The following is a 12,702-nucleotide window of genomic DNA, read 5'->3' as shown; positions in this document are numbered from 1 at the left end:
GCAAATCACTTTAAGCACTCTGCGCCTCAGTTTCCACAGTCGGACTAGATCATCAGTTGCTAAGGACTCTTTTGACACTCAAATCCTATGACTCCAAGTGCTGAGGGCAAAAGAAAAGCTAGGATTCCAAATGTATTGAAAAATGTTGTAAAATTTATTTTTAGCTCCAATCTTTATTTTTATTTTGGTCTTCTGTCTTGTTTCTTGTTCCTCCTTGCAGTTCTGTCATTTCCCTTCCCCCTGAAGATATTTAAGAAGCTGCCTTTTCATCATTTTAAAACTGTAAATATGCCCTTGAAACATGCAAAGAGGCTTTTGTGTACTTACAAATCGAGGTTATTATAGTACAAGTAAGTCACTTGAGTGCACTGCATTCCTCAGCTTGCTCCATTGAGAGCTTTATTAGCTTATATTGTCCTATCTTAGAAGAACTAGTTGAGTAGATAAGACTCTCCCACTTTAAAAGGTGGGCTATCAGATGAAAAAGGGTGCTTAATGCTCTAGGGTGTAAGCAAAAGGATTTTGGCACTGCCCAAAGACAGACACACTTCTCTAAGACAAGTAGGTGCTCCACTTAAAGTGGCACAGACAAGGACAAATGTTCTAAAATTAAACCAACCAGCTGCTCCGCCACAGACGCCCACCTGTTAATTATGCTATCTTTTCCTCGTGCAGCCTTCTCTCTCCATGAAACCGGAACTCTCCACTCACGGCAACCCTTAAAAAGCCTGAAACTTCACATACTTTCCCAAAGGTTACCTACCCAGGAAAGCAGAAAGCTGGTTTCAAAAACATATTAGGGTACATGTACTCAAAGAATCTGTGCTCTTTGAGCTTTTCATCTCAAATTCCTAAAACTTCAACTTCAGTGGTGCCAGCAACTAACTTCAGAAGTCAAGTGACATAAAGCCATCTTTGTTTGTGTGGTGACAATATAAAACTAGAGTGTGTGAATCCCGCTAAATTTTAGGAACTTTTTAAGTATGGGAATTTGCAGTTTTGAGATAGCTTGATAAACAGTAGAAATGAAGACAAATATATCAGTTTCTATGTTTAGGTCTTAGGTGTGTCATCAACCTAACAATAAACAGAACAGTTGTCAATGTGTAGTAGTTATGAGATTCAAATGAATTTATCAGATGCTATTTGTAAACAACTAGTAAACAACCACATAAAACAAATGATGGCTTTATAATGTAATTGGAAATATTTCTTTTTTTTTCTTTTTCCATTGAAAAAGAGGTAAATACATTTTTATATTTAACATAATTTTTAAAAGGGAATAAAACATATATATATATTTGCAAAAGAAACACTGGAAGGAAAACTAAGAACAAATAAAATGCACTGCCTTCAGAGGAGGGAGAGGACATCAATAATATGAGACTTTTCTAGATAGACTCTATATTATAGTTTTGCCTATGGAAGCAAAAATGTTTTACATATTTTTTAAAAATGAAATCAAGAAGAAAAAAGGCATCTGTAAAGGAAATATTTCTTAATACAGATGTTATTCTAACCAGGCTTAAGTAGAGTAGGGAAGAAGTGTGGTTATTCTTCTAATATAGAGTTAGTTATTACTGTAGATTATATTAGGCAGAAGTACCAGGGATTCCTCTCTAAATGGGTTGTCATCCTGGCAGTTGGTGTAAATTTATTACTGAAAATACATTATTCAAATTTGGCACTCAAAAAGTATTTTCATATTGACTAATAGTAAATCCATTTTTTTCAATAAAGTAAAATTTTTAAGTAAAACTTTTAAGTGGTATAAGATTAGCAAACAACTAAGATACTTTTGAGATGATAAAGTTTCTTGTGAAGTACTATGTGCCTAGTATATTCTCTTATGAATAAATTCACATTATATAATTAAAATTTTATTATATTTATATTATTATTATTTTGGGGGTGGCCATGCCATGCGGCATGTGGGATTTTAGTTCCCTGACCAGGGGTCAAACCCGTGCCCTCTGCAGTGGAAGCGCAGATTCCTAACCACTGGACTGCAAGGGAATTCCCATATTATTATTCTTGTATCAGAAAATAAAAATAAATCTGTCTTAACATGATTCTATATTGACTCAGTCTTTCAATATGTATCGTTGAGAATCTATCAGACAGTAGTACATGGGAATACAAAGATGCATCGCAGCATAGCATAAACATAAAAATATAAAGTAGAAGATTATAATATCATAAATTATAAAGAAAGTTATAGTGAAGGTTTACCTGTCTATTAAAATATACAAATTACCAAAATTGAATTATCGAATAAACTTATAAAGTTTAAATGCTTATGTTTTCAATTATTTTTCCTATTTCTTAGTTTGATAAGCCCCATAAGAAAACTCATTTGTTCTTCATGCCTTTTTATCTGCTGAATGGAACCACACTTCTAGCTTTATTATGAAAATTTCAATATGTCATTTCTATGATATTTTTATACAAAAATAAGGGCTTAGTCCAATTACAGTTTTATAAATTGTATTTTATACAATTAAGCTCTCTTGGTTCTTTAGACTTCAGCTCACAGCCAAGATGCAATAATGAGAACCAGACTAACCCTACTGCCTGAAACAACTTAAAAAAAAAAATGGACAAAATATATGAAACATGTTTTCAGGTGTTGCATATCAGGCAGCAGAGGACAGTGATCCCTGAGAGAGAAAAAGCAAATGAGGTGAACCCTATGATTGCCCCAGCTTATTGCCTGGAGTTTCCAGGCTGGAGTACAGGGAGGAGGAACCTAGGAGGAGCCTAATGGATTTCCTGAATTAAAGAGCTGAGAGTCTGGGAAAGCCAAGGTGGCTAGAGTTTGCAGGGCAGAGTACCAGAGAAGAAACAGCTGCACTGGTAGAGGCTTCCAGAGATCTACAGATGGTCCCCCTCAAGTCTGCAACTGAGTACTGATCAACACGTGTTTAAGAAAACTACCTGACGCCAGAAAAAGAACCACCCTAAAGGACAGAGGGGGAAAATCCTCAGAGGTCATATAGGACCAGGACTAGTCAGCCAGAGTGGAAAACCTTATAATTCAACCTTGTAATGCATCAATAGAGTAATTAGAAGGGTATTGCCTGAGTAAAAGTGCAGAGCCAACCCAATACTAATGAATGCATCGGCCCCACCTAACAAAACTTAAAAGCAAGCCTCAAAAGGAGCGAGCTATTTCCAAGTAACTGCACCCCAGAAAAGAGCTCAAGAGTACAAAAATATCCCAGCAATCAACAAGGTAAAATTCACAGGCTTCCCTGGTGGTGGCCCGGGTTTGATCCCTGGTCAGGGAACTAAGATCCCACAAGCTGCGTGGCACAGCCAAAAAAAAAAAAAAAAAACATGGAATGGGATTAGTAGGTTAGACACTACAGAAGCGAAGATTTGTGAAGTTCAATATATAGCAATAGAAATATGATCCAATATGAAACACAGGGAGAAAAAAATGCAGAAAAATAAATAAATAAATCAGCAATTTAAATAAATAAATCAGTGAACTGTGGAACAACTTCAAGCAATCTAATATATGTGTAGTTGGAGTCCATGAAGGAGAGAAGAGAGAGGAGGGGAACAGAAAATTTAAGAAATAATGGCTGAAATTTTTCTAAATTTGACTGTAACTATAAATCCACAGATCCAAGAAGTACAACAAACCTTCAACACATGAAACAGGAAGAAAAATACCCCAAAGCACATCATAATCAAATAGTTTAACAACCAATAATAAAGAGAAAACCTTGAAGCAGCAAGAGGGGGGAAAAAATAACACATTATGTACAAAAGAACAAATACAAGAATGGCAGCTTTTGTACAAAAACAATGCAAGCCAAAAGACAGTGGGGCAGAATCCTGAAAGCAAAGAAAATTGTTAACCTAGACTTCTATACCTGCCAAAAATAGCTTTCAAAAATGAAGAAGAAGGGACTTCCCTGGTGGCACAGTGGTTGAGAATCTGCTTGCCAATGCAGGGGACACGGGTTCGAGTCCTGGTCTGGGAAGATCCCACATGCCGTGGAGCAACTAAGGCCGTGCGCCACAACTACTGAGCCCACACACCGCCACTACTGAAGCCCGTGTGCCTAGAGCCTGTGCTCCGCAACAAGAGAAGCCACTGCAATGAGAAGCCCGCGCACCACAACAGGGGGTAGCCCCCCGCTCACCGCGACTAGAGAGAGCCTGTGCGCAGCAGCAACGAAGACCCAATGAAGCCATAAATAAATAAATAAATAAATATTTTTTAAAATGAAGAAATAAATAATTTTTCAGGCATAAAACAAACAAACAAACAAAATACCAGCAGAGCTGCACTACAGGAAATGTTAAAAAAAAGTCCTTCAGGCAGAAGAAAAATGATACCAGATGGATATCTAGATCTGTGCAAAGGCATGAAGATCATCAAAAAGGGAAAATAGGTGGCTACATGTAAAATAATTGTCTTCTTATTTTTAAAATCTCTTTAAAAGATAATTGACTTTTTAGAGAAAAAATATTAACAATGTGTTATGGACTTTATATATAGAAGTCAAATGCATGAAAACAACACAGATTGAGGGGAGGAAATGGGAGTACACTGCTGTAAGTGTCTTAAAGTATATGTGAAGTGGTAAACATTATTTAAAGATAGACTGTGCTAAGTTAAAGATGTATACTATAAATCCTAAAGCGATCACTAGTTTTTATAAAAGAGCTATAACTAATAAACAAAAACAGAAGTAAAAAGGACCCTAAAATGTTCAATCCAACAGAAGAGAGAAAAAGAAGGGGACAGAATATAAAACAAAAAGCAAGATGGTAGATTAAACACAACCATATCAGCAATCACATTAAATTTAAAAGGTCTAAACACTCCAATTAAAGGCAGAGATTATCAAATTGAATAAAAATTTTTAAAAGACACAATTATGCTGCTTATAAGAAATCCACTTTAAATATTAAGACATAAGTAAGTTAAAAGGAGAAGAATGGAAAAAGATATACCATGCTAACACTAATCAAAAGCTTTTGATAGTGGCTATATTATTATCAGACAAAGTAGATTTTAGATAAGAGAATATTACCAGGGATAAAGAGGGACATTTCATACTGATCAAGAGCCAATTAATGAAGAGAATATAACAACCTTACATGTTTATGCACCTAATAACAAGGCTTCAAAGTGCATGAAGCAAGAACTGCAAGAAGGAATAGATAAATTGATAATTATAGTTGGAGATTTCAACAACTTTCTCTCTGAAATTGATGGAACAAGTAGAGAAAATCAGTGAGGATATAGATGATTTGAATAACACTGTCAACCAACTTGATCTAATTAACATTTATATAACACTTCACCAGCAACAGTAGTATATACAATCTTTTCAAGGGCATGGGAGCATTTATCAAGATAGACCATATTCTGGGCCATAAAACAAGTACCAATAAATGTAAAAGGATTCAAATCATACAAAGTATATTCCCTGACCACAAAGGAATTACTTAGAAATCAATAATAGGAAGGTATCTGGGAAATCCCCAAGTATTTGGAAATTAAATAACATATTTTTGAATAACCCATGGGTCAAAGAAGACATCAAAAGGAAAATTAGAAAGCATTTGAAGTGAATTAAAAATGAAAACACAACATAGAAAAATTTATGAGCTGCAGCTAAAGAAGCACTTAGGGGAAAAGAAGGTCTCAAATCAATGATCTACAGTTCCATTTTAAGAAACTAGTAAAAGAAAAGAAAATTAAACCCAAAGGAAGCAGAAGAAAGTAATAAAGATAAAAGCAAAAATGAAATAGAAAAATAGAGAAAATCACTGAAACCAAAAGCTGCTGTTTCGAGAATATGAAGATGTCTAGGGTTTCAAAAACCATTAAATAACAGTTGCAGTTATGATCCTGAAGCTTCTATTTTTGGTAACTAAGAAAACTAGACCAGAAACCATGGGAAATATCTAGTATTTGTATGTGTTTGGGTGCTTGCTCATGCCTGCCTGATTTGTTTTCTGAAGAACATGAAAGATCTTGTGTGCTACTGAAGAGAAAGAATCCATAAAGCCATTTGAAATGTATTACCTATTTTTACATAGGTATTTATACAAATCTGTGTGTTCACATACTCCTCATCAAGAATGCAGAACTGGTGGTAAGACCATCTTGCTTTCTTTAATTTTTCTAAACCCTATTCCCTATTTGGCTTCTCCTTTTAAAAAATGCTATTTGGAGAAATCATTCATTCATTTATTCATTCAACATAATTATGAAATGCTACAATATGCCAAAGACTGTGGGACATGCTGGGGGACACAGCTGTTAACCAGACAAACAAGATGCCTGCCCACTGAGCAGAGTCTAATGTGAGATACAGACAAGTAAATAGGCAATAACAATGTACTAGTGTAAAAATGCTGTCATGGAAAGAGCAAGTGCCAGGGGAGTCCATGGGATGGGTAATCAACTTGGACCTGAAATATTCCTCAAGCTAGCAGCTGAAAAGTTTTTTTTAATGTGATAACTTAAGTTTCTCAAATTATTATGATTCAACACAGGCAATAAAATTTTAGGTACAAAGCAATATATCAGGTATGAGTTCAATACTGAAAGAATTCCTTGATTATTATGTACCAAATACTCTACTTCTTATTCTGTTCACACTGTGTTAATACTCTGTTGAAATTTCTATCTCAGAGTATAAATAACACATATAGAATACAATTTTTACTAATTCTCAGTATTATTGAGAATTTTTTGTAAGTATTCTAGAAAAGAAAGAACATATAGGTGATTCTAACCTGTTCAGAACTTCTTAAAGATCTCTTTGTTTTAGTGGGGCATAAGAAATGGCAGAACCTGAGCCAAGAATCGAGATCCTTAGGCAAAGTTTGAGGGATTCCAGGATTAGAGAAGTGAGGCAAGACCAGAGAAATGTGAAGATTCCAAAGAGTATGTAGGAAAGGGTCCATGATTCATTCAAGAAACTCAGATAGCTTTTTTTTTTTTAAAGTCTTTATTGAATTTGTTACAATATTGCTTCTGTTTTATGTTTTGGTTTTTTGGCCATGAGGCATGTGGGATCTTAGCTCCCCCACCAGGGATCGAACCCGCACCCCCTGCATTGGAAGGTGAAGTCTTAACCACTGGACCGCCAGGGATGTCCCTCAGATAGCTTTTAAAACTATGCATTCCTTTAACTCTTGATTTTCTCATTTGGAAATGTGTCAGGATATTATTATAAACTTCCATATTCTAGCTACAAGATTGTACATTGTAATGTTATACTGAAAAGTTGGAAACAACTTAGATGATTAACAGTAGCAGTCTGGCTGAATAAATTATGTCATATCCACACAATGGAATTCTAACCAGGTTTTAAATTATATAGCAGTGTTTCTCAAAATTTATTGTGCATCAGAATCACTTGGAAGGCTTGTTGAAGCACAGATTTCTGGGCCCCATCTCCAGAATTTTTGATTTGTCAGTCTGGTGTAGGGCCCAAGAATTTACATTTCTAACAAGTTCCCAGGTTGATACTGATGATATTAGTCTGGGGGCCACACTTTGAGAACTACTGATGTAGAGTTATTTTTAATGATTTGGAAGAATATTTACAAGGTATTGCTAAGTTGAAACAAAGTTGTTTACATTATATTCTATATGTATACATATAGAAGTTTAGATGGAAAAATATTATCAAGCTGGTATCCCTGGTTGCCTTTAGGATGGATTGAATTGTAGTTGTCTAATGTCTTCTACATTTTGAGTGACAGATTTTTCTGTAATGAGCATAGTATTAATCACTAAAACATAATCAAATTTCTTAGTTAAAAAAATAAGATCATGAAATCCTGGCCAATGGCACTAAAAAGCTGGAAACATCAAAGTGGGCTTGATCCTAATCCCCCTCTGGCTTTTTAACTATGTCTTGTTAGGAGTGCATCTTCAGAAGCAATCACAGTCAGAGGAACAGTGATGGGCCCATAGGTACATCCAGTTCCTGATGGGGACAAAAACAGAAGAGGCTGATATTATATGGAGGGCTTCTACACTTTTTCTTCCTTCATTTAAGTAGTGCCATACAGGCTTCTTCTGGGGATATTTGAAGAAAAACTGGGTGGGACCCAAAAGGCGACCTGCCAGAAGTTTGAAGCATCTGGATTGGCACACTCTTTGTTTCCTGACACAGGGTATATCCATTTCCCAGGGTATCAGATTAAGGCGTCTCCTTTCTGGAAAAAAGATTTCATGGTTTAAATTCCCATCCACTTTTGTGTCTGTGGCACTCCGCTGTCTCCTTTCCAGCACACAGCCTCAGGGGTCATGATGTCCGTTCCCTGCTGATATCAGCGTGCCAACTGTGGTGTCATGCACACCAAGCACAGAGCCGCCATTCAGCTTCAACAGTCTGGGTCCAGGAAGCAAAAGAGCTTCTAAGTTCCTACAAACCTTGACAGATCTTCCTGTAGTCTTGCATGTGCTGAACAATTCTCACGGGGAGGGAGAGAGAGGGAACTAGGGTAAATGTCAAGGGTAAATATGTGCCAGGAGCAGAGAGAGCAAACAGTTGCCACCAATGGTCAAGAAAAGGATGGGTGGGTGACAGTGTAGTATGCAATAGACTTTTCAGTGGAATACTTATTTAGTTAGCACTTGTTACCTTTTTTCATGTCCTTGCACCACTGTGGTTGATAAATTGGAAGGTAGCCACATCACTGATCTTATTTAGAGCAAGAGTTCTTCACAAATGTCTCACATAATGCCAGTGTTTGAGAGTCATATGGAAAATAAACCCCATGTAAAGCTCACAATGGATTCAATGCTTTTTAAAAAAATTTTTTTAATGATTCAAAATATGAAATCATGTTCTGATTTAGGCTGTTGTTAAAAAAAAAAGACATTAATTCTATATTGACTTTCAAATAGGTGACATATTGTTTGTTGGAAAATTTTATTCCATAATATGTTGCTTTCTACCACTTTCCATGTGAATAAATGGTGCAGAATATTGTTTAAGATACAACTTTTTTAAGTTTTGCAAGTTCAAAATTAGCTACATATGCAGATACTGGTTAATAATTCATTATTTGTAACTATTGCAACTTCTTACCTGTCCCCTTCTGGTGCTATGACATGAATTCAGTATGTGAATCTGTTTAGGACCCTGTAAAAGGAAGTTATTTGAAATTCTCACCTATTATTTGAATGCCAAGACAATGTTATAATTAATCAATTCATTTACCAAAAATTTATTGAATACCTATTCTGTGCCAGGCACTGTCCTGGGATACACCAGTGACTCCGCTGAAGAAGTTTACGTTCTAGGGACTTCCCTGGTGGTGAAGTGGTTAAAACTGTACTTCCACTGCAGGGGACACCAGTTCTATCCCTGGTCTGGGAACTAAGATTCCGCATGCCACGTGGCCAAAAGAAAAAAAAATCAAGTTTACATTCTAGATGGGGAAGACAGTAAACCATTAAGCAACTACAACTAAAATGTGCAGGTGGTAATAGCACTAAGAAAAAAAATAAAGCAGGGCCATTATAAGGACTTTGTATTTTTTTCTGAGAGAAATGGGGGGTCTTTAGGTGCGTGTAGATCTAAGCAAGGACATGGTCCAATTTCTGTTAATAGAGAATCACTCTGGCTGCTGGATGGAGAATTGGCTATAGGAGGCCTAGTGCTGATTATCACCTTCCCTTAAGTTATATTTCACTGAGGACAGTTCTGTACCAATAGACCTGGAGAGGTGATCCTACAGAGTAGGTTCTTGCCTTTTCATACTTTCCGTGCAAAAGCAATTTGTAAAATGAAATTTTTCTATCCAAAGTATTCCTTAAAGAAAAAATTTTTTTTTCTGGAAAATTACTTTTAGATACATTCTCTCTAAATGGGAGTTTATCCAAAGCTTACTTTTTTTTTTTTTTTTTTTTTTTAATTTATTTATTTATTTTATTTTATTTTTGGCTGTGTTGGGTCTTCGTTTCTGTGCGAGGGCTTTCTCTAGTTGCGGCGAGCGGGGGCCACTCTTCATCGCGGTGCGCGGGCCTCTCACTATCGCGGCCTCTCTCGTTGCGGAGCACAGGCTCCAGACACGCAGGCTCAGTAGTTGTGGCTCACGGGCCCAATTGCTCCGCGGCATGTGGGATCTTCCCAGACCAGGGCTCGAACCCGTGTCCCCTGCATTGGCAGGCAGATTCTCAACCATTGCGCCACCAGGGAAGCCCCAAAGCTTACTTTTTAATAATTACTTTACTTTCATACTACAGTCAGCCCTCTGTATCCACAGGCCCCACATCTGCAGATATGGAGGGCCAACTAAGGGACTTGAGCATTCACAAAATTTGGTATCCACGGGGGCCTGGAACCGATCCCCCATGGATACCAAGGGACGACTGTATGTGGTTATCAAAATATTTCTGTTTTTTTGTAAATAGGGTTTTTTTGACATATTTTTAAAAAGCCAAGAGATGCTTAAGAATTTTTCAGAGGACCTTTGTGTTTCTTACTATATAAGTCAACAAGACTGATTGAGGTTTTTTTTTTTAACTGCATAATGAGGTGTAACTTAGTGTTGCCCTCCTTATAATAATGCTTCATGTTACATTATATTTATATTCATTGGTTTCCATGGGCAGTGATTTCCCTTTCCACTAACCTCTACTCCTCCAAAGTAACAGGTCCACTAGAGAATTTGCACCACCCCACCCCAAGGCCCATTTTATTGCCCCTGTATAATGTATAGACTCACAGACATGTCCAAAGTCTGCCCCTTCTGAGCCTTCCTCCCTCTGGTTTCCTCCTCACAACTAAAGCCTTAAGTTGCCTATAGAGTCTGTCTATAACCTGCACAATAAAAAGTCTCATTACTTAGTTACACCTTGCATTTAACCAAAAGTGCTGTTAACTGACTTGATCAGGTACGTTACTCACTGCATTGGATTCGAGTGACTTCTGACTAATTTTAGAAATCACATCCACCCTCAAAGGGTTGTATATTTATTTCCAGTAAAAATATTCCAAATATATGCCACAAGTTGCAAGGCAGATCCAGAAAAGTAGAACCAAAAATACTCATAGCGAAAGTGGTCCCAATTAGTAACTGATGAGTCTTTGAAAGGGTCATACCGCATTTAGAAATATAAGTGCCTGGATCTTTATTTTGCAATCAGTTCCTAACTGGTCTTCCTGCTTCTATTCTTTACCCTTTATAATCCATTCTCCTCGCAGAAGCAAGAGAGAGTTACCTTTTTTAAAAATGCAAATCAGATCACATCACTTCTCTGCCTATTACCTTCCAGTGGCTTCCCACTAGTTAGGATAACTCTACCACGGCCTTTAAAGGGTTCTCTGTTCATGATCTGTCATACGTGGCCTCTGTCCTCTCCACTGTCCCCTTGTCCCCTGAACTCTAGTCACACTGGTCTTGTTCTTCCTTGGATAAGCCAAGCTTGATTCCACTTCAAGGCCTTTAAACTGGCTGTTCCTTCTGCCCAGAATGCTCTTCCCCCAAGATCTTTGTATGGCTGCCTTCATCCCAAGAGTCAGATTTCTGCTGATTTCTCAATTTATACTTCTTCTGCATCCAAACAGGCAGCACATCTGTTCCTTGGAATAACAGGGCAGCTCTTCCCCAGGTGTGATCAAGGTCTGAAAACCTCTTGTTATCTTATCACTTGCAGATGATAAAAGGTATAAATCAAACCAGGACTACACGGGGCAAATAGTTCAGGGTTTGCACACAGTCCTATATATGCACAGCATTTTCTTTTTCTTTACAGGTTATTTTCAGAGCTTTGTCACCACCGTATGATGTGGAGAACCCTTACAGTGCCAAACTGCAGGAGCAGCTAAAGATCACCAACCTCCGTGTGCAGCTGCTAAAACGACAGTCTTGTCCCTGTCAGAGAAACAACCTGAATGCAAAGCCTCAACATTTTACGCACTATGCAATCTATGATTTCATTGTCAAGGGCAGCTGCTTCTGTAATGGCCACGCTGATCAGTGTATACCTGTTGATGGCTTCAGACCTGTCAAGGCCCCTGGAGCATTCCACGTGGTATGTAAAACAAGTCCTCACTTACGAAAAAAAATCATTTGGTAGTCTAAGTTCCCTTAGAGTGAGTCTGTGCTTACATGGTTCTTCTTCTTTCTTCCTCTGCTGATTCACTCCTCCGACTCCACACCCATCCTATAAAGTGCCTATTAACTTGTTTTTTAATCTTCCATTTTAGAATTATAAATAGTCAAGTATGATAACCAGATTCCTTGGAAAACATCCATGCCAGTTTTTAGTACCATGACTTCCAGATATAAAGTGTAAGGTGAGCAGTAGGAGAGGTTGGCATACTCATATTTGTGGCATTATCACATAGAAACCAGCTTTGACAGTAAATGGGTACCATTGTTAAGTAGATTTTAGAGTGGAAAAAATAAGAACTTCAATTTAATGCCCAGTATCTTTTGCTGGCCAGCCAGTAGAATGAACAATAATTTTCCTCTGTAAAGAGTAGCCTCTCACCCTAAGGCAGACTTAAATGCTCTTTCCTCTAGGCTCACACTTCTCATTGCGCCTTCCTCTGAACTTTTACTTGTTTGCATCTCCCAGGAGATCACGAACTTCCTGAGGACAGGGACTGGGTGATCTTCATATCCTCAGGACCGAGTGTATTACCTGAGCCAGAAGAAGGTGTTCAGTAGGTGTTTGGTTGAATGATAGCAACATAG

General features: G+C 37.4%; 1 protein-coding gene across 2 annotated transcripts in view; it reads left to right on the top strand.

Annotated features, from left to right (window-relative positions):
• NTN4 (netrin 4) overlaps nucleotides 1–12,702 on the top strand; it is a 110,768-nt gene that overhangs the window by 27,174 nt on the left and 70,892 nt on the right. For both annotated transcript variants that reach the window (XM_059936701.1, XM_059936700.1), the window contains exon 3: nucleotides 11,756–12,034. In XM_059936701.1, coding sequence (XP_059792684.1) covers nucleotides 11,756–12,034 — 279 coding nt within the window. The remainder of the gene's footprint in view (nucleotides 1–11,755; nucleotides 12,035–12,702) is intronic.

The sequence above is a fragment of the Balaenoptera ricei genome, chromosome 10 (assembly GCF_028023285.1).
Source record: "Balaenoptera ricei isolate mBalRic1 chromosome 10, mBalRic1.hap2, whole genome shotgun sequence".
NCBI classification, from domain to species: domain Eukaryota; kingdom Metazoa; phylum Chordata; class Mammalia; order Artiodactyla; family Balaenopteridae; genus Balaenoptera; species Balaenoptera ricei.
This window is presented reverse-complemented; position numbering and strand designations above follow the sequence as displayed.